The 20,589-nt window shown below is 35.2% G+C and overlaps 3 protein-coding genes across 4 annotated transcripts; all 3 read right to left on the bottom strand.

Moving 5' to 3' along the window:
* Nucleotides 1-178: 178 nt before the first annotated feature.
* Nucleotides 179-1,273, bottom strand: LOC113776815 (pentatricopeptide repeat-containing protein At4g38010-like). The gene is made up of 2 exons (XM_027321873.1): nt 1,125-1,273; nt 179-878 (listed from the first exon to the last, which is right to left on the bottom strand). The coding sequence occupies exons 1-2, from the start codon at nt 1,271-1,273 to the stop codon at nt 179-181; spliced, it is 849 nt and encodes a 282-aa protein (XP_027177674.1).
* An 809-nt stretch (nt 1,274-2,082) lies between these two features.
* On the bottom strand, nt 2,083-2,853 carry LOC113776816 (protein MIZU-KUSSEI 1). The gene has a single exon (XM_027321874.1). The coding sequence runs from the start codon at nt 2,851-2,853 to the stop codon at nt 2,083-2,085; it is 771 nt and encodes a 256-aa protein (XP_027177675.1).
* An 8,236-nt stretch (nt 2,854-11,089) lies between these two features.
* On the bottom strand, nt 11,090-19,357 carry LOC113778508 (DNA repair protein RAD4). 2 transcript variants are annotated; one of them, XM_027323945.1, is made up of 14 exons: nt 19,277-19,357; nt 18,739-18,813; nt 18,502-18,626; nt 18,060-18,338; nt 17,873-17,965; nt 17,060-17,152; nt 16,822-16,923; nt 15,680-15,729; nt 14,344-15,117; nt 13,525-13,876; nt 13,240-13,434; nt 13,012-13,155; nt 11,982-12,191; nt 11,090-11,661 (listed from the first exon to the last, which is right to left on the bottom strand). In XM_027323945.1, exons 1-14 carry the CDS (start codon nt 19,317-19,319, stop codon nt 11,266-11,268), a joined length of 2,931 nt encoding a protein of 976 aa, XP_027179746.1. In that variant the 5' UTR covers nt 19,320-19,357; the 3' UTR covers nt 11,090-11,265. The 2 variants fall into 2 exon arrangements, with proteins under 2 accessions (XP_027179746.1, XP_027179745.1); XM_027323944.1 differs by lacking the exon at nt 19,277-19,357 and adding an exon at nt 18,932-19,120.
* Nucleotides 19,358-20,589: the final 1,232 nt, after the last annotated feature.

Raw genomic sequence — 20,589 nt, forward strand, 5'->3', positions numbered from 1 at the left:
GCAGTCTACAAGCACCAAGTAAAGATCCCAGTATGGCCAGGTTAGGCTTGATTGGCATTGTTTCCACAATATGATTAGCTCTTTCCAGCATCCCAGATCGTCCCAAGAGATCAATGATGCATCCATAATGCTTGAGCACAGGCTGAGAGTATGGCAATGAAAATGACGGCATCAGGTCTTATCCCAGAATCATGCTCCATCCTAGCAAAAAATATATATGCATCCCTTCCCTGTCCATCATCACTAAGCCTGAGATTATCGCAGTCCATGTATATAAATCCTTCTCAGAATCTTCCACATCATTGAACACCTTAGTAGCATTTTCTAGACTTCCACATTTCGTATAAGCATCTGTAAGTGAATTACGAATGGAAACATCCAACTCAATCCATCCAGCCTTCTCTAGTAAAGCATGCAAGCATTTAGCATGATCACAAGATCCCAAATCGCCACAAGCAGACAGTACAGAGGCAAAAGCTGCAGCATTTGGCCTTGTCCAACCATCCATCATCATTTCCTTGAAAACATTAACCCCTTCACCATAACAACCTAATGCCACCAGTCCTGAAATCAAGGTTGTCCGTGAAACGACATCTTTCTCAGCCATTTGATCAAACGGCTCCCGGGCAAAACATTTCGCTCCACAAACAACATAGGCATTAATCATCGAATTCCCTAAAAACAAATCCTCATCAGGACCAAGTTTCGTAATATGTGAATGGACCTGTTTAACCAAACCTGGATCAGAAATTGGCCCACAGGCCTGTAGCAAGGCGGGAAATGTGTATTTATCTGGGAAAGTATTTGAACTCAACATTTTCATGTAATAAAGAAAAGCAACCAAAGCAGCTTCAGAATGATCACACGAAGCAAAGAACCTGATGATAGTATTCCAAGAAAACAAATTGGGTTTATGAATTTCATTAAAAATTTGAATCCCAAAGTTTGAAACTGCCTTTCGATGGCCTTCCAATTCAAATAGACTAAGGTAAAGGACACGGCTCATGACAAAAGGGTTTCTATGCAAACCCGAGACAAAAACATAGGAAAGGATTTGTTTGAGTTGATGAAACGATTGGCAATGTTTTTCGAGAAAATATAAGCAAGGGTGCCTTTGAAACAACTTGTTAGCGGAAACCCAGTTGGGTAGTTTAGCTCCAGATGTTGAAAACTCGATTGCTCTAACAAGAACTAAAGGTGATCTCTGGAGGTTCCTTCTGGGGTTGGTTATTAGCAGTAACAGAGATCTGAAACGCATGAGTTCATACTTCATACTATTAATTTTACAGGAATTGGAAAATTTCTGCCCTGTCTTAGGACAGAAATTGGGGGTAACGCAAATTTTCTAAGAAGTTAATAAACTTGTCCATTGCCATGCATAAAATCTTCTGGTGGCCTGTGAATTATATTTTCTACAGTTTGTAACGAGAATTTCTCTCATAATATATCAGAGGGGCACCTTTAAAAATAATTGAAAAAAAAAGGAGAGAGAACGTAGACTAATTAATTTGGTGGCCGTGAGAAATTGGAGCAGTAAGTACTAAATAGGATCAGTTCCATTAAAGAAGAAACCTGTTATTTCGATGAACAGCACTAGTCGTCATAAACAACATTTTGAATGAATACTGTAGAATATTGCGATCTTAAAAACTGTTTAGGCAAAAGTTGGTCTGTCAATCTGATGATGTTTACAAAATTGTACCACCACTCTTAAGCATATCAAATTTGTGACTTGAAATTTGCCCTATAATATGTCCGTAGGATTTTGCTTCGTCAATAGCTCAATTGTCGAAATACATTTCTTGTTCAATAAACAAAGGTAATTCGTATATTGTCTGTACAATTCTTCTTGTAGATGTTTACGTACGTACATGTCAACTTCAACATTTTTATGAGGTTTATTTACTAGTCGGACGGATTTCAAGGATGCATACTGGTAAGATTCAAGACAAAATTTACCATTTTAACGCACTAAAGCAAATGTTAAATCATCCTCAAAACAAATACAATGCATATGTTAGAAGGCTGGCCTATGTAATACGAACATGATTACAAGATACTACAACTTTTCTTGATCAAATCTCAAACCCTTACGAAAAAAATGCTAAGTTCTGGTCCACTGTTGCGACCATCCGGATTCATCATATAATAAGTTTCCGAGTCCCTGGATCCTACCACTCGTTCAAAGCAAGCTCTCATGTAAGTCAATTCTCCGCCATCCGATGAAGATTCTCCAGCACTGGTATGATCAATGGGAAGCACCCCAGCTCCCACTGAAGCTGCATGAAGCATTTGTATCACATTCAAATCATCCTCAGTTGGCTCTCTCTTTACTGCATACCCAACTTTTTTACCATTGCAATACATAGTCCATATCGGTTCGTCAATGAGCTTGATTTTCTCCGAGGGATGATGCTTTTCACACTCCAAAGCAATTCTGACCAGCCCCAATCCCATCTCATGGAGGAGCTTTCCGGTGTTGATGGAGAGTTCGAGCACAAGCAATGGAAGGCACCTGGGATTTTCTTGGATAGCCAAGTTAACTCTAGCTTTTCGGTACCCGAAAAGGGTTCCTGTCATTTGCTTTCCTCCATGAATGTGGTGGCCGTCGTGAGGCCGACCACCGTTGATTGGGATCGGCATCTTGCAAGGCGTACTGACTATAGGAAATGACTTGAACACTGACCTGACTCGACGGAAAAGTTTGGTTGATATAAATGAACCTTTTTTGTTCTGATGGGAAGATTGTTGAAGGGCAATTTGGGGCCGGGAGGGCGACGGCGACCTCTCCGGTGCAATTTCGCCATTGGGGGTTGCTGGAGGTGGCGCTGATGGAGATTTTGGTGCCGGCATTAGTCTGTGAGTGTGGACATGAGGAGAGCTTTGGCAGGGGAATATATGGTGATCGTGCACACGCTTTTCCATCAATGTCGGAAATGATTTGTAGTGCAGCGCACGTTTTTGGAGCCGCCCGTCATGCATCTACTAGAATAAACTAAAGAACACTACTGCTTCAAGGCTCAAACTACTAGCTAGTTAGTTGTTCTTTGTGTAGTTGCTCAATCCTATTTAACCTGGAAGTACTTCCAATTAGCTGCTTTAGTCAACAATTATTTTCTATAGGTTTGAGGATGAGCCCATCCATTGGGAATTAATAGATGTTCAAAGAATTTCTATACAGATGTATAGAGATTGTCTTTTTATGTCTCTAAATGTTTGGTGCTCGGCTTTACCTGAATGAATTGACCTTTTTTTTTTTCTGAACAACGTGAATGAATTGACTTGAATACTTAAATTGTTGGACTATTGGTCCACTTTTCACTCAAATAAAAGCCTTAGCATGACTGAAACTTGCAATTTTTTTTCTGCTCAATGAAATATGGCCACCTGCCAAGTACAAATATTATCAATTTTTTGAACTTTAGTGTTTTATTGTATATCAAATTATCAACAAGACCAACAACTAAGGGAGGAGAAAGTCTTCAACCTAAACACATAACATGGTGATCAGGAAAGACAATACGGACTCATAAACTGCCGCCTTTCTGTAAATTGAGAGACTCTGAATTCTTTCCATGGTTCCAAAATTATACGGTATAGGGAGAGTTCAACTAGTTGTTGTAGCTTCCTAGTATTAAGAAAATAGTTAAAAGAAGGTGCACCATCCTAATGTAATTCACTAGAAGCAAGCATAAATGTTGTAGCAAATGAACATGGAAGAATGAAACAACTCGAGAAGTTGAATGTATGGAACGAATTATCATGTCATGAGATGTGCAACCTGCCAATGTGAGATGCGCAACCTGCGACTTGATCAGATGTTGTGGGACTAGAGATATGACATGTGTCAGATAAGTCGGTTGTGCAACCAGCGATAATAGCAGATGCGCTAGGACTTGATATGGCAGCTGTTCGTGGTCGGTTTGTGCTAGATCCTGCGGTGGAAAATGTGTCAGGTCGAGCGCGCTTGCTACCCTGGATTGCTGTGTGATTTTGCACCACAGCTGCAAGATTTCGCTGCGATAGTATTTTATGCCGATGCTGACGTTGTTGTAGCTGCTGATACCTCATAATAGATGTATTGCCAATGATCCTCGCTGCTCTTGGAGTCGGAATCGTGTTTGCACAAAAGAATTTTGTATGTTGTTGTGCTGCTACAATAGGAAAATGGCATCCCATGGAAGTGTTTCCAAGACTTGCTCCATGATTAAGAATTCTTGGACCAACCAAAGGCCATTTTGGGGCAATACTATTGGGAAGGCCATCGTATACAATCCTTGGACCAGCCAAAGGCAATGTTGGAGCAATATTGGGAGGAGGGCCGGCACAGCTAGGAACAGTGGCTGAGTCAATTGCAGAGGTGGCTGCAGCATTAATTGTAGTTGTGGTACCATTTTTTACGGCATCAGCCAAGGTGGGAAACAATTGTGCTTCAATGTTGGGCTGCTGCTGCACGGCCACATGCTGAAGCAATTCATCCACCACGGGAGCTGAAGTCAGGCACCGTAGGCGGTTTAGGTTCACAGTCTGCCTAAAGTTTTCAGCCGCTATCGTTAAGCCAAGAGCAACTAAGTAGTTGCAGTCATCTTGTTCAACATATAGAACTTGATGAACTCTTCTTGATCTCGATTTCTTTCCGTTGGTAAAGGGGGACAAGATGGAGGATTCATTTAGAAATTTACAATCATAGTCATGAATAGGGAGTTCAAAGCGAGAATTTCCTTTAAAAGCATGAAATTGAAGCACAAATCTATTATCATAAGTTCATAACTTGAATAAATGTTGCCCAAAAAAACAAAAAAAAAAACTACATAACTGCAGGCCAATAGACAATATCAAAGAAGGTAAACCTAAATTCATGAGCAAATTAGTTTCATACAGCAACACTTTGGTTAAACCTTTCCATGCAATGTATACTTGGTTAAACCTTGCATGCATATATAATATATACCTCGTTAAACTTTGGTGCAACTGCCGTAAACATCGGAAGCTATTGTTCTATTCAAACAACTTGCTGAAAAACCCTTTGAATTATTAACCATCGAAAATTCGACAAAATGGTATAGTGGTTTGTACCAATCCGTTGGTAAGGGGTACGGATCACGTGAATGAAAGACACGATTACAATTACTGACGTCAAAGCGGTTTAGATCAGGCACATGAGTGGTAAATTTTACCGGGAGACACAAGGCTTAATACAGATTGAGAGGAACGAGGTGCTGTTGTGACAGGGTTATGGGACTCAGATTGAATGAACATAAAGATGATTGAGAGAACTGAAAGTGCAGAGCTTTTGTTATGGACGGCAGAGTTGGGGAAGTTAAAAAGCAACTTGTTAGTAGTTGAAGCAATTAACGAGGAGAATTAAACCAATCATGGGAAGGAGGAAAATGATCGTAAATTAATGTGTACAATTAATTAAACCAAGGAATTAATAACTGTAAAGGAGTAAACGAATGGTTAATTAATTAGTTGAGATGTAATATTTGTAGCAGAAGTAATATGTTGTTGCATGATTGTTTTTAATATTTGCGGGTAGAACATAAGGAAATGTTTTAAAAATGCATTTGTAATGGTATTAGACCAAATTAATGAGAATGAATTGATAATAATAACCACAGTGCGTATAGGTGAAATTTAATTAGACCCTATTTGTCAGTTTTAAATTTTTAGCATTATCATCGCAATCACTTACGAGCAAATGTTATATACACCGACAGTGCATACACTATTACCATTGAATCTATGACATGTATGTAAAAATTGAATTTTAAATTCAAATTTTGCATATTTATAATTCATCCAACATTGATAGTGTAGAAAAGATTAATTTATCACTTAATTATACTTTTATCATCTGATTAACATGTTGCCTATATATTGTCGACCAATAACACAAACAACTTTCACCAATAACCAACCACAAACGTTATAATTACCAAATTCATTAAAATAATATTAAAAAAACTTTTAAAAGATCAAAGTTTTTTGTTTATTAAAATTTTATACCAATTTCTTCCATATAAAAAGTGATTGTTTAAATTGTACATAGATTGAGTGCGCCCTTTATCACTAGTAATACTAATGGTATTTGTACTAATGTATACATGCTTGAAATCAAATATTCGTATTGATTAAACAATGTAGTGATACAGTTAAGAAATATTTTTAATAGGTGTAAATATAAAAATATAACTGCTCATTGTCTATTCTAAAAGTAGGACAACAAACAATCTTCACATTAAAAGTATTCCATATATTTTCATGGACAATATAATACAAGATGACATGCCCGAATTTACTAATGAATGAATAATTTTCTTTCAAATAACATAAAAACTTTTTACAGTTGGTACTCCCGAACTTGAACATATTTTTAGGCAAAAGGAGATAAAAATTTATGATTAAGTGACAAATCACCTCCACTTTATTAGAAAATGATATCACAATAATATTAAAACTAAATCATCACTAACCAACCATTATGAAGAAATAAGTTTAAAAGTTGTAATTTAAATCAATACATAACATATATCCAAAATTTGGAAGAAATACAATTCCTGTTTATAATATTCTGCATGTGTGTAGGACTGATCATTAATGCTTGGATCAAAACAAATTTGGTCCCAGTGTTTCAAATCTTAAGCATATTTAGTAAATTGACGAAAAAATGATGATTAAAGATCAAAATAAAGTTGCCACTACTGAATAGTTTTGACTTTGCATTTTTTATAGCAATGTTTCGAATTTGGATCATCATGGTATCTTAGATTTTAAATAGTGATATTAACAATTTCAAAGGACAAAAATGCAAATTAGATTGAAATTATGTTGAAAACGTGCAAAAGTTCAGGAACCTTCTTTCTTTTATTCTTTTTATTTTGTGTATTCATCCCACTTGTTTCTCATAGACTTTTACTCTTGCATAACTGGTGCCAAATGTAGCATAATATATGTATGTATGGTTTTGCATTATGGAGAATTAATTGATAATGAATTCTTTTTTTTGTTACTTGTATTGATATTTAAACACTCAATTAGATATCCATTCAAACTATAAAGAATATGAACTATAAGTAAATCAGATTTGTTTTCTTTTTTCAATTTTAATAGATTATCAGTTGAATTTAAGATGAAATTAATATTTTGTATAATTGTTTGAATAATTCAATAAAATTCTTAAGGTAACGTGTGGGAGGGTTGTGGTAAAATATTAAGGTAAACAAATAGCAAAGTAACTAGTTTAAAACTTTCCATTGAAACTTTGGATTTAATAGACAGAAAAGTAAATAAATTGTGCCCCTACTACGAGAGCAATTTAGCACGAGTTCAAAGTATTTTAAATGTCTCTTGGTTATATATAGTTGACCTACTATAGTTTTTTTTAATGAAATATATTTTGATTGTTTTACTTTTTTGGTTATATAGATAAATAATTCAAATTAGATAACATAGTGTCATTAACCACTATGTAGCCTATATAGAATAATATAGGCACAACATTATCATTTAACCTAAAAAGTATATCTTCGTTAAATAAGTTAAAATTGGATAATAATACACACTTGATATACAGAACAAAAATTAGGAGGTTGTGGTATAGGAAATCAATTTTATTGCTAAAACGATTTTGACTGTTAATCAATGTTAAGTTCCATCAATTGTTCTAAATGTGCTTAAAATTATAAATTTTGGAGACCAAATTTTTTTTATTGAAATAATATATAACTAAACATTCACATTCATAGCCTGCCTATCATGTGATGCAATTCTCAGCACACCTCTTTATCAGCTTCCGGTAATCTTTTAGTTCTAATCTCTTATTTTGTGCTTCATTTTCAAGGTGAAGTCAGCCTTGTCAGTTGTTGTCCTCTGGTTCCTATTGACTTGATGTGAGGCAGAATACCATGTACCATTATGTCAGTCTAATACCAAAGAAATGGTAGAAACCGCTATACCATTTTGAAGAGGCTTCGTATTAACCATATATGATTCTAAGCCTAAAACTTTACGATTGGACAATCACAGATGGAACAGAAGACATGAGCATACCTTAATTTCGGTTGTCTTGAGGCGAAGAAACAATTCGATGATGTGACTTGTGAGGAAGATGTTTTTAGTTAAGTAGAGTTTTGGCAAGTAGAGAATTTGGGTTTCCTTTTTTTTTTCTTTTCTTTTGACAGAAGGTGTCATTTCTTTTCTTTTTTTTTTCCTGACGTTTGAGATTGTAACAAATTAATATTTTACCCTATTTCCATTATGATTCCTAAGCAATATGTTTAGGTAAATGACCACAGAGTCCCTTATTTATAGGCTTTAGTTTAGTTTAATCCCTTTGTTTTGTACATTTTAGTTATCTTCAAAATCGGGTCAATTTAGGTCCCGTTTGGGGTTGCGGTGCTTTTGGTAAAAAAAAAACACTTTTAGGTGCTAAAAGTACTTTTACAGTGGGAAAAATCGTTCAAAACATCATTCATATTTTACAAGATAACTTTTTTTGTCCCTCACTTTTAAAAGTGTAATTTCACGTCCCTTACAAATTCATATTGACCAAATTTGGTCCCTACTTAGGTTTCCGACTAGTTTTTAGCCGAAATCCACCACGTGACTTGCATGTGATCATTTTTTAAGAGCAAAATTGTCAAATCAAATTTTTACATAATCTGATTCATAGTCCCTCACATTTCACAAAATGAATTTTTTCGTCCCTAACATTTTACAAAATGAATTGTTTCGTTTCTCACATTTCAAAAAATGAATTTTTCCATCCCTCACATTTTTCAAAACGAATTTTTTCATCCCTCATTGATCATGTGTACGAATAGCTTTTTTTCTATAAACCCACGTATATGTCTATTTGATTTTATCTGAACAGTATGAATAACATGTAATTTATCTCTATTGGATTTCATCTAAACATGCTAATCGTAGTTATACACATGCTATTCAATAAATATATATAGGGGTTTAAAACTAATAATTTTGTTTGAAACCCATGTATATATTTATATGATTTCACCATTTGAACCTATTCAATATTTGTGACATTTCTCTTTTAGTAATAATTTATTTATTGAGTTGTATAATAGGGTCATCTAATTAATGGGTCATAATTCGAATTCTATAATTGTGCTAAAAAATTTCAGTTTAAATCTAAAATTTCTACTCGACACTTTGAAGACCAACAGTTGAATTACTTGCCTTGTGATTGTCTTAAAATTTGAAAGTGCCAATCACTTATTTCTTTTTGTCGTACTTTTCTTTTGTTTACTTTTTCTATCCAAATTTAATTCGATATAAATACTCGATAATGTTTAGGATTAAATGTCTTCTTTTATTTTCAAATTTCGAATAAAAGAAAATGAATATAAGTAAAAAACTAACAATTTTTTAAACCCATGTATATATCTATTTGATTTCACTTGAGCAGTACAAATAGTATGTAATATATCTCTATTTGATTTCACATGCTATTCGTACTGTTCAGGTGAAATCAAATAGATATATACATGGATTTAAAAAAAATTATTCACACACATGATCAATAAAAGATGAAAAATTTTATTTTGAAAAATGTGAAGGATGAAAAAATTCATTTTGTGAAATGTAAGGGACGAAAAAATTTATTTTATGAAATGTGAGGGATTATGAATTGAATTATATAAAATTTGATTTGACAATTTTGCCCTTAAAATATGATCACGTGCAAGGCACGTGGTGAATTCCGACCAAAAATTAGTCGGAAACCTAAGTAGGGACCAAATTTAATCAATGTGAATTTGTAAGGGATGTAAAATTACATTTTTAAAAGTGAGGGACGAAAAAAGTTATTTTGCAAAATGTGAGGGACGTTTTGAACGAATTTTCCTTTACAGTGTTTGGTGAATATCATCCCATAAAATTAGGAGTAAAATTTTTTGTATTAAAAGCACTCTTAGCAAAAGCTCAAATTTGGTGCTTTTAGAGTAGCTTTTGTGATTTAAAAAATAAAACATCAAATTTAACCATGTTATCCTATATTATAAATCAAATAAAGAGATAAACACTTTTAAAATTTTTCAAATTACATATTATCCAATACAATAAGTATTTATTGAATTATGCCTCCAAACAATATATTTAAAAGTACTTAAACAGTTAATAGGTACCTTTATTAAAAACTCCATTAGAAAAGTATTTTTCAATAAGCTACCACAACCCCAAACGGGCCCTTAGTCTTGCTCAAGTTTCTTGAACAAGTCAATAAAATCATAATAAACTCTATCAAGAACCGGTTTCCGGAATATTTTGTAGACTTAAAAGTAACATGGTGAATCTACTTTTTCACCTTGTTGAGGTGATGTTTAAGGAATCAAAATATAAAATGGTTATACAAAAGGTACACCTAAGTACTTCTAATGTTTTACTTCACCAACAAACGTTGTACTGAAATGTGAATTAGTAGTAGTATATTATCTTTAAAGACCTATAAGTCGCAGGATCTTGTATGTTTTTATTTTCGTAACTTCAAGATGTTATTAGGAGGTTTAAGTATTTTAAGTATTCGAAGGATTATTACTAAAGCTTTTTAAAATTCTTCATAAGTGAACTAAAAAGAATGGGGTGAGAAACTCGGAAGGGGGAAGAGGTACTAAATCATTCTCCATGAAGTTGAAGCACAAACAGCAGTAATGCAGGTTGGATAACCAAAAAATATCCAAAGAAAACACAATTATGGCAGCATCAATCGGAGAGGAAAAGTCCCTCTTATCGACTAAGGGAAGATCGGATCCCTTGCTGTTTTGCTTGTTAGTTGTTACTCAATAGTAGAGAAGAGATTGTTACTCTTTTCTTTCAGAGTTTGGACTTTGGACTGAGCTAGCTTTATCAAGACTTTTCGTTTTTAAGGTTCAGAGGAAGACTCCAAAACCTTAGCAGGAGAAAGGAAAAAGAGGAGGATTTGAGAGTATCTCATGACCATCTCTCGCTAAGCTTCTCTTTACATTTCATATTCTGTAAACATGAGCAATCAAATGGTTTGGATGCCCCGCTTGTGCCAAGGCTGCTTCCCTTCCTTGCTCGAAAGACAGAAAATGAAACAGAAGTTGGCTGGCCGAGGGATGCAAAAGCTATTTATATCTTGGTACAAATGTTACATATCCTTTTACGTTGCCCTCTAAATCTACCGAGGCCATCCAACCTGCCATACAAGCATTAGTAATATTACAGGCAATGTAAATTACGATTACACTGCAAAAGTTACAGCGAGAATAGCATACACATGATCTACAATTCCTCAAACTGGATTGAAAATCCACATTTACATCGCTTTGTTCGTGTTGAACTCTCTTCATCAAACATCTCATCATCCAACAAGAAGACATGTTCATGATCTTCTGTGGGTACAGATTGTGGACTAGTGGGCTGATTATCCTTCAACTTATCCTGGTGGCATCCACCAGATTTCCTGCTATCCTCTTTACAACCTGCCTCAGCAGATAGTGTATCATCTGGTTTTTGGATGCCAACAGAGGCCTCCTGTGACGTGCCATTTCCATAGCAGTTGTTCAACCTTTGCCTGGTGATAATGGAGGACAGCAGTTGATACCACCTGGAAAGAGCTTGTGCTTCATTCCTCCTTTTTTCTTCGGCCACTCTTCTCTCTTCTTCTTCTTCATATGCCTGAGAAAAGGTCAAAAAATTATCTGAAAAAACTATAGTGTAGTTTCAGAGTTCACTGAAAGTGAAAAACATATATATATCAGCAGTTGATCCACCAATGCAACTTCGCGGAGACAATCAGCTTCATAGAAAACTCTCTGAATATTTCAAAAACTCATGCAGACAAACTTTCATAAAAGATAGAATCAGTAAGAACTGAATGGTCCAGATGCAACAAATGTCAAACTAGATCAATACAAGATACTGCATCCCACTATAAACACCTGGAAGACATTTGTAAACCACTTTTCTTGTAAGAACCTAAGCACAGAGTCATTTACCTCGAGAATTGCATCCTTGAATTCAGCACACACCACAATGCCCTCAAATACAGGTACAGACCTACCATTCCGGAACTCAAACCCAACCATTGCAGGTGCAAAATCAATTTCCAATCTTTTTGCAACCAGTGTGACCCTTGGCAACCTCAAATGGATGGTTCCAGGTGGAAGACACTTCTCAGACCAAACATCCACTTGACCACGCTCATTCTGGAAATGATTTTAGAGGTCATCAGATGTTCATAAAAGTGCATTAAGAAAAAAGTGTCAAACACCGAAAAACAGATATTTATTACAATCATCCATATACTGTGGAGGTGCAGCTAACTTAAAAATTGTCATTCACTAACATAGTACAACAATTGTACAATCAAATAGCAGATATCACATATAGTATACAAATTTTTAGGTATTATCTTTCTCGCTTGAACTAGACCTTGGATTATCTCGAATGTTATCCATTCTGGTACATCGACCAAATAATAGAATGCAAGCAAAAGCTCCTCCATCCACAATCACTCACACCACACTCTCCCCTACCTATTTCCCCACCCAAAAATACAAATATCTACACGGAAAAACTAGAAAAGGACCTGTACAAATAACATGAATAAGGACCCTCGTACAATAATAAATGTTTATATCACGTATAAAATCGGGTAAACACCAACTGATTCAGAGTGCATAATGATTCACATATGCATAATAGTTCAACCACTATGAAGAACTTCACAAGTGAAATAGCATTTAGTGAGGCCGAATTACTTGTTCAACAACAATTTTACCTTTGCTATGTAAATCAAATTTCTCATATATACTTGACCTTTCAATGCTTAGCAACATTTGTTGTGAACATAAGAATGGCAAACACGCATACAGAATGATCTGAGTGACATCATATGAGAATCACAAAACCAAACAAGATATATTCTTTGATAATGTAATGACTGTAGGCCAATCTTTCTCAAAATATATGTTTCACCAAGTATGAACTTTGTATTAATCCTCTTCCAGATGACAGCATTTTAACCTTGGGAACAATTCCGCCTACAGCATGAGGAAGACACAGTGGTTCTGTCTGCCACTTCCCATATAGCGCAAGGTGATCCCCCTCACCAATCTCATCGTCTTCACCAGCTTGCTCTTTGCTTTGCTTCGGAGAACGTTTCAAAGTCTGAAAACAAAAGGACATGGATATAAACACAATCAAGCATTCTAATAACTCGAAAACAATCTTAAACTTCGAGATAAATCACACTTTTGCAGGGAGTTCATCAGCTTTCACTTGGAGTCCCTCTCGCATCCATCTCTCTTTTGTGTGAAGTGTCTGGACACAAGTTCGGGGGTAAACTGGATGACCAGAGCAAAATCCCAGTATAGGACCCTTTGGATGTAAAATTTGATACTTGTTGAGCCATCTCTCAATGGCATACAATTGATGATTTCTGTAGGCCTGGTGAAGATTTAAGAAATCTCAATACTAAACCTTTATTATAACTACAAACCTGGATCATGCAAATCAAAACATATATTTGGGACATGCCTGCTGATTGGTTGGAAGAGGTTCAGTCAAAGCCCTAGTTTCCAACTCCATATCTTCCAGAGAGCTTCTTGTAGCGGAAAAAGAATTATTCACAGACTTTTGAACTGAATAATCCTCACAATTTTCTTTTTTTGACTTCCCATTCATCAGAAAACTGTCCGGTAAGCAATCTTTAATTTGATTATCAGCTCCTTCCAAAGTCCCTATTTTCTCTGTGGTTGAGGCTTCCTGGTGCGAGTGAACAACACCACCAGTTGCTCGTGACTCCAAATCCTTCAACGGTGCCAATACAGCATCCCACCAAATTGCGTTGATGCGTTGTGATTCTATCTTGTACCACCTTGTACAATACCTAAAATTGAATAGCTTTATCAGCTTATCTTCAAAAGACAGGTTAAATTGTATATGCAAGCACATGGGAGTCTGTAATGTGTGTGTTATGCAAGTTTCCAAACTTCTAACTTGTAACCAGAGCATTACAGGTCTAGACACAAAGTCAAATGAGGTACAATAAGATCAAGGAAGAGTAACATTTTGTTTCTTGTGCCAAATAATGAAATTGGACAACAAAAATTCATCCGTTTGGATTAGCCGTTTTTGGGGGTGTTTTTGAAAAATTTTACTGTAGCAGAGTTTTTAGAGTATATTTTGGGATATTTTTAGAAAATATTTTGGAATATTTAAGAGTAGTAGAGTTTTTAAAATATATTTTGGGATATTTTTTAAACATTAAAAAAAAATTAAACTACTTTTTAGAGTACTTTTTAAAAACTAGTTTTTGAAAAACTGAAGGATCCAAGCAAAAAAATGGATTCAAACCTGCGGGTCACATCTTTAGCCCCATTTCCTGCAAAGGCAACTACATATCTTAAAGACTTTCTGCATGCAGCAACTGCTACTTCCACTTTTTGCTCTCCATCAATAATTGCATTGACAGCATCAACATGCACCCATTTTCCTGTCAAGTTCTCTCCAGAACAGTACACTTCTGCCCAGTAGAGAGGAGCCCCTACTTTTCTTGACCCAATCGCCGTCGACATTCCATGGGGAGAAACAGAAGATCCTTCTGCTCCAACTACCTTCATTTTTTTTGCAGGAGGGAATTGTTTTGAATTGGTGCCACATACATCCACCAAATCTGAGTTCATAATAGCTTTCGAATTTTCGATTGCTGTAGCAGAGAGAGCCATTTCCAATTGCATTTCAAATTCAAGATCTCCTTTCCTCTTTGGTCTGTCTGATTTTGCGGCTAAACATGCATGAGAGTCAGCATCTTGACATTTGGAAGTTGATGGTTCTGCCATTCTAGCCTTTAAGTTAACACCAGACATATCTTTAGATTCAAAACTGTTCTCCAGCACCTTCCTAGCTTTTACTCTGCTTTTACCCCCAGCAGATGTTAGGCAACCATCGTCCTTTTCATCAGATGCCGGAGTGGTTAAGGGGGGAGAAACAGACTGATGACCTGATCCAGACACCATCAACGTAGAGGAGTTGAATATCCCACCACCTACCTTTCCTGTAACCTGACTATTGCACTCTGGTCTGTCTACTTCAGGCTTCAGAGAGACCACATCCAGAATAGCCACGAACCTAATAGTAGAAGCCATGATTATTGTAAACCTCCAAACAACAATTTATATGTAGATATTGACATGCATCATAGGAAATTAACAGTTTTTGATTGAAAATTGGATGCCAATTTCTGAATCTCTAGGTAACATTCTACAGAAATATGGACCATATACAACATCCATTATTACTAACCAAGGGCTACTGAAGCAAATGGCTAAATGAGAAAGCAAAAAGTTTCTCAAGTTCATATCAAATGAATAGTCTTTTAAGCCAAGAAAAGACTATGAAGGTATTTTTGGGACATATCTAAGATAATATGAAGTTCATCAAATAAATTAACCGACAGACCTCAACACATGCAACCTCTCCAATTCCTTGGGTCATGACAGAAAACCTAGACTCATGTATCCTATACCAGCTATTCATTATTACAAATCTTAGCTAAAGATGTTTACAAGCACGCATAAATAATTTGAACCAAAACAATACTAAGGAAAAAATTTCAAGCTAGTTCTAATATAATGAAGGCACAAACTCTTGTAAAACAAATGTAGTATTCTCAGGTTTGCTATAACCATACCTAACTGTAAGATTCAACGCCCGAAATAATGCGACAGATAAGGCAGCAACCTGCAAGAATAATACTCCACTAATTAACCTCAAATAGAAGGCGAATTCACATATGCGTCTCATTTGTGTAAGTAACTATCCTGGGATATCTTCGTTGAGAATCAGGGATAAAAAACGAGTATTTCGTTGAGAACAATTCGACATTATATTTCATCAACTTCCAGTAAATCGTAAATATCATGTCATACATGTAAAAATATTTAATTTCCACATTCTGTCAACTAAGTTGACCGGCCATTTGGTATGTGATAGCATTAACTGCAGCAGAGGAACTAAAACGTCTTGCAGAGGGACTATGTATGGTAAAAGATACTTTAACTGGACAATGGTAACTTTAAAGTGTCAGATTAAAGACGTCTCAGAATATTCCCATGGCGTCTAAATATTAGACAATAATCTCCATTCCTTCTGTAATTTACAAATAGAAACATTAATAATGTCAACTCAACTAATTAGCAAAATTGTTAAGAGTGCTTTAATACTCCATTTGACATTATACACATTCATTTTTTAACAAGCAAGGATTTTCCATTCTTTATTAAGCACAATAGATTAATAGTAAAGCAAACTATAGATCATCTTCCCCAGTAACTTATCCTCTACAACTACAATTGATCAAGTAGTATTTCCTGAGTGTTTCACCCCGGAAAGTAGATTTTCTTCTGGGGACAAGCAGAAAATAGATCACAACATTTAACAATCAAGAAGATCAAAAGATCAAGCATGAAGATGCAGATGAACGTCTAAAGCTCACCATTAAGCCCAAGATTCTTATCAATTAGCAGAACTAATTCATGTACCTATTTTTCCCTCCCCAAACCATTTACTCTTTTAGCAAGCATCCATTTCAAATCCTTCACACTGCAGCTTATCTTTACCAACAGCAAGCAATGGATTTAAGGAAGTTCAGCACCTCCTCAGCAAGAAGGCGCTATTCTCTAATCTTTGACTAACAGTATACAGTAAGAAAAGGCTCTCACCAAACCAAAAAAAAAAACACTTCAAACTTGAAAAAAAAATGTCATAATCTACTCTAGTGCATAATGATGAAACCCAGTAGTGAAAGCTCAAACTACAGGAACAGAATCATACCTCTTCTGCAGTCCCTTCCTGAGCCTCAAGGGTAGATGCTAAAGCTAAATGAGGTGGTTTCTCAGTACTCCCAGGACCTCTAACATGGAAATTATTATGAAACTGGATGTCATGCAGGCATCAAAAAGGAGGAGTCAATAAATATTCACCCAAACCAGAAATAAAAGGAAATATAAGCCCTTACAAGTATCTCATACTAAACCAGACAATATCATGGATGAAACAAGCTAATTCATACCCAATCAAAAAGCGGAGCCAAAGCTTTTGCTGTCAGTTTTGGAACCTCTGTGATCTTAAGCAAGCGAGCTGGCAGAAGTGAAAGCAACGAAGCCTGCAATTAACATTAAATTTCTCAATAAACGCTTCAAAGGAGGCCACAGAATATTTAACACTCATCTGAAGCATCACAATAACCACTTCAACTAGAAAGAAATTTGATTTGCTTCATTTCTCTTCAACAATTGGCATATCCGTCAACTACCTCAGATTGAGCCATGCTATAATCACATGAACCGGCCAAGGGGTTCATGTACCAGCATTTTGCAGCCATGTCGATGTCATGGCCTCTATTCATGAAACACAATTTCAACATGAAACCCACATAATTTACATATGACCCAATGCACAATTTCTATGAATAGTTAAAGTTCATGCAAGTTGTAAAACTTCATACAGGCATTTATCATCGAAGCAAACAAAAAAAAAGAATCCAAACAAAGACATAGCCACACAGCGGAATTATAATGCTTTTTGGTAAGTCCAATAACTTTCCTGAAGGAATAGTCAAAGTGTTCCATACAAGAAAGCGATCCTATCAGTTATCAACAAGTATAGATCAGCTTCTCCACACCACAGGACTCTAAAATGATTTAAGAAGGCCTCCACAGTAACTGCTAATTCTGATCTACTAACTATAGAATGGAAACATAGTAGATGAGCAGAAAAAACTAACAGTGATCACTAAAAGATATTTGCAACACTGATAAAGCAGGAAAAGCTAGATTTGCACAATCAACAATAGCCTAAAAATTGAGCAATAGATTGAAGATACCTGAATGAGAGGATCATTGCAAGCACTATCAAATGATCGTCCCCTACCCAATAAACAAAGCAGATTAACCTTGTGCACTAGCTCAGACAATTCCTGTTACAAGCAAACCATAACTTAATATGTGCATTTAGGTAGGAGCTATGAAAAAACATCTCCGACATAATTCAACTGGACACGGACAATCCACCTTTTCTTCAGCAGTTGCTCGACGTATGGACTTCTTTTTAACAGAATCAGGTGTAATATCAAATTCAACTGTTACCCCACCAATTGTTTGTTCTTCATTACTCTTTGTCAAAGCTTCAGTAGGAAGTGATCCTTCTTCCCATTCTGATTCATCAAGACCATCCCTTGCGCCAGACTCCGATGGAGTGTTTGTAATCACATTTCCACTAAAATATCCATCTTCAACTCTGTCAGTTCTGTTAAAGCATAGCTTGCTGTTCTTTTCTGACTCACTCTCCAGCTAAAAAGGAGAAAAAAATTGCTCAAATCAGAATTTTTTTAACAAAAAATAATAATTATGAGAATTGCAAATTTGACACAAAGAAATCACAGAAGACACAAAAATTTCTCATTACAAAACTACTCGCAATAAATGCAAGAAACAAGCAATTAACAAAATTTACCATGCCTGTGGAATCACATGGACGTAGGTAACCGTCATCTTCTTTACTCAAGCCTCGTGAACCACATGATTTGACTCGTTTCAAAAGTCTCCCCACAGCATGTCGAGATATATTAGTAAGTGTGCCTGCAATACTGACTTCTCTTAGTTGGTTGATACTTAAATCCCACTCGCCATACCCTTTACTGAAATTGGACATGTTCTCGCTAAAGCATAATCAAATGAGCACTAAACTAACCAGAATCATCAAATTTCTCTGAAACACTGCTTCTTTTCCCTTCATTACCAGGATACTTTGTCGAGCCTTCTTCCACTGATCCAAGATAGAAACTACTCAATAGATTATACCCGTATAGTCCTTTACCTTAAAATGAATTTCAAATTCAAGACATTTTAGCACTGTGTGTATTTTAACCGGTTCTTCTACTCACCCCAACCTGATAATCGACAAATTTTCAAATACCCTTTTACAGAATATATCCAACTTAAAAGCTTGCACCAGAGCCATGAGTTCTTTTCAAAATCCCAGTCAGAAATACAGGGTAACAAAGACATCATTTTTCACAAATATTTCATTGCTTCTCAGCAAATAGATGATTTCAACAATCATTTTTATCATTGGATGGATTCTGTAACTAGCATTTCTGCTTAAAGAAAAGTTGAAATACACTCTGACCCCAAAAAAATCAAAACTTGGAGGCTTTTCATCAAGAAAACAAAACAACAACAGTGTCCAAAATTTAATCACACAAATATGATGGTAAAAGAAATTATACCGTTTGGTTGTTGAGTTTGCCGGGACTTACTTCTGGTCCGCATTTGTCCACCGATTCTTGGGGGAGAGAGATAGAAGCGCGCTCTTCAACAGTCTACTGCCCTTGTATTGGCGCTTGGGAGTTGGCGGTATAAGAGTGCTCACAAACCAGAAGTCTTTTGGGCCGCTGAGCCCAACGAAATTGACATGCAAAGCTATGACATTTGAATGACTGCCCCACTTTTTGAAGGCCTGGTTTAATTGTTGCATACTTGCATGAGTGTGTTACTGTGTATGCTCTTTATGCTTTTTTTTAATTATTTTTTGTAATTATTTACTTTCATTGTGTTGGGTATTGAAGGGCACAAGTGACACCTGATGAACTGAGCTAATGTTGTTTATGAACCCAACAATTTGTAAGGGGATCGGTCAGAGGTTAAGTGATAAGGTGCAAGAGATTATAAATAGAAGGTCACGAATTCAAAATATTTTATTTTTAAAAGAAGTCAAAAAAATTCAACGTATTATTCAAAGCACTAGTAACTCCCAAAAATACAAAATTAGCTATTATACAATTTTCTAGTAACTTGAAAGTTTTTTGTAAATAGTTATTAACATCATTAGTAACCAAATCCAACTTCCAATTAATGCATAAATTCCCAATTGCTCGTGAAAGAAGTCTGTAGCAATAAAACCACCCTAATAATAATTTAAAATTTTTGCAAAACTATTAAGAACCCTAGCTATTGGTAACTAAATTAAAATTGCCAATAAATTGAAAATGTTAATTACACTTAATTTGGCATCTGTAAGCAGATTTAGAATTTCTACTGCATTAAATAAAGATTAAACCAATATTTATTTGGTTAATTGTAGCAAAATCCTATTATAATCACTAAAACAATCCTAATTGTGTTTGGATTAGGGATTATTTACAATTTTTTTGAAAAAACACTATAGTATTTTTTGTAATATTTTATATATGAGACAAAAAGATGGTTGGATTGATAACAAATATAATTTAGAAACATGTTTAAGATGCAATCAAATAATTTTTTTAAACCAAAAAAGGATGTGTAAGCAAAGCCCCTAACACTATAAAGCTTAAACTAATATTTTTTATACAAATAAATCATATTATTGGTAACTTGAAAAGATATACTTTTTACTAAAATAAAAAAGATATAACCTAAGTTATTAGTAGTGATTGTAAGAAATGCCAAATCACTAATGAAATATAAACTATTGAAATCGAAATTCAAGTAATAATAAAAAAAATATACTAAAAAACTAAAAGAAAGAACGAAAACAGAGAGATAGAGAAGCCCAACGCGA

Source organism: Coffea eugenioides, chromosome 7 (genome assembly GCF_003713205.1).
Source record: "Coffea eugenioides isolate CCC68of chromosome 7, Ceug_1.0, whole genome shotgun sequence".
Classification (NCBI taxonomy): domain Eukaryota; kingdom Viridiplantae; phylum Streptophyta; class Magnoliopsida; order Gentianales; family Rubiaceae; genus Coffea; species Coffea eugenioides.

Coding starts and splice junctions, on each gene's coding strand:
- LOC113778508 (XM_027323944.1), bottom strand. CDS start 19,058: ATGATGTCTTTGTTACCCTGTATTTCTGACTGGGATTTTGAAAAGAAC. Junction 17,966..18,059: donor GAGCAACTGCTGAAGAAAAG/GTGGATTGTCCG, acceptor TGCTTGTAACAG/GAATTGTCTGAGCTAGTGCA. Junction 12,192..13,011: donor TAGGCGGAATTGTTCCCAAG/GTTAAAATGCTG, acceptor AATCATTTCCAG/AATGAGCGTGGTCAAGTGGA.
- LOC113776816 (XM_027321874.1), bottom strand. CDS start 2,853: ATGCCGGCACCAAAATCTCCATCAGCGCCACCTCCAGCAACCCCCAAT.
- LOC113776815 (XM_027321873.1), bottom strand. CDS start 1,273: ATGAAGTATGAACTCATGCGTTTCAGATCTCTGTTACTGCTAATAACC. Junction 879..1,124: donor AACTGGGTTTCCGCTAACAA/GTTGTTTCAAAG, acceptor TACTATCATCAG/GTTCTTTGCTTCGTGTGATC.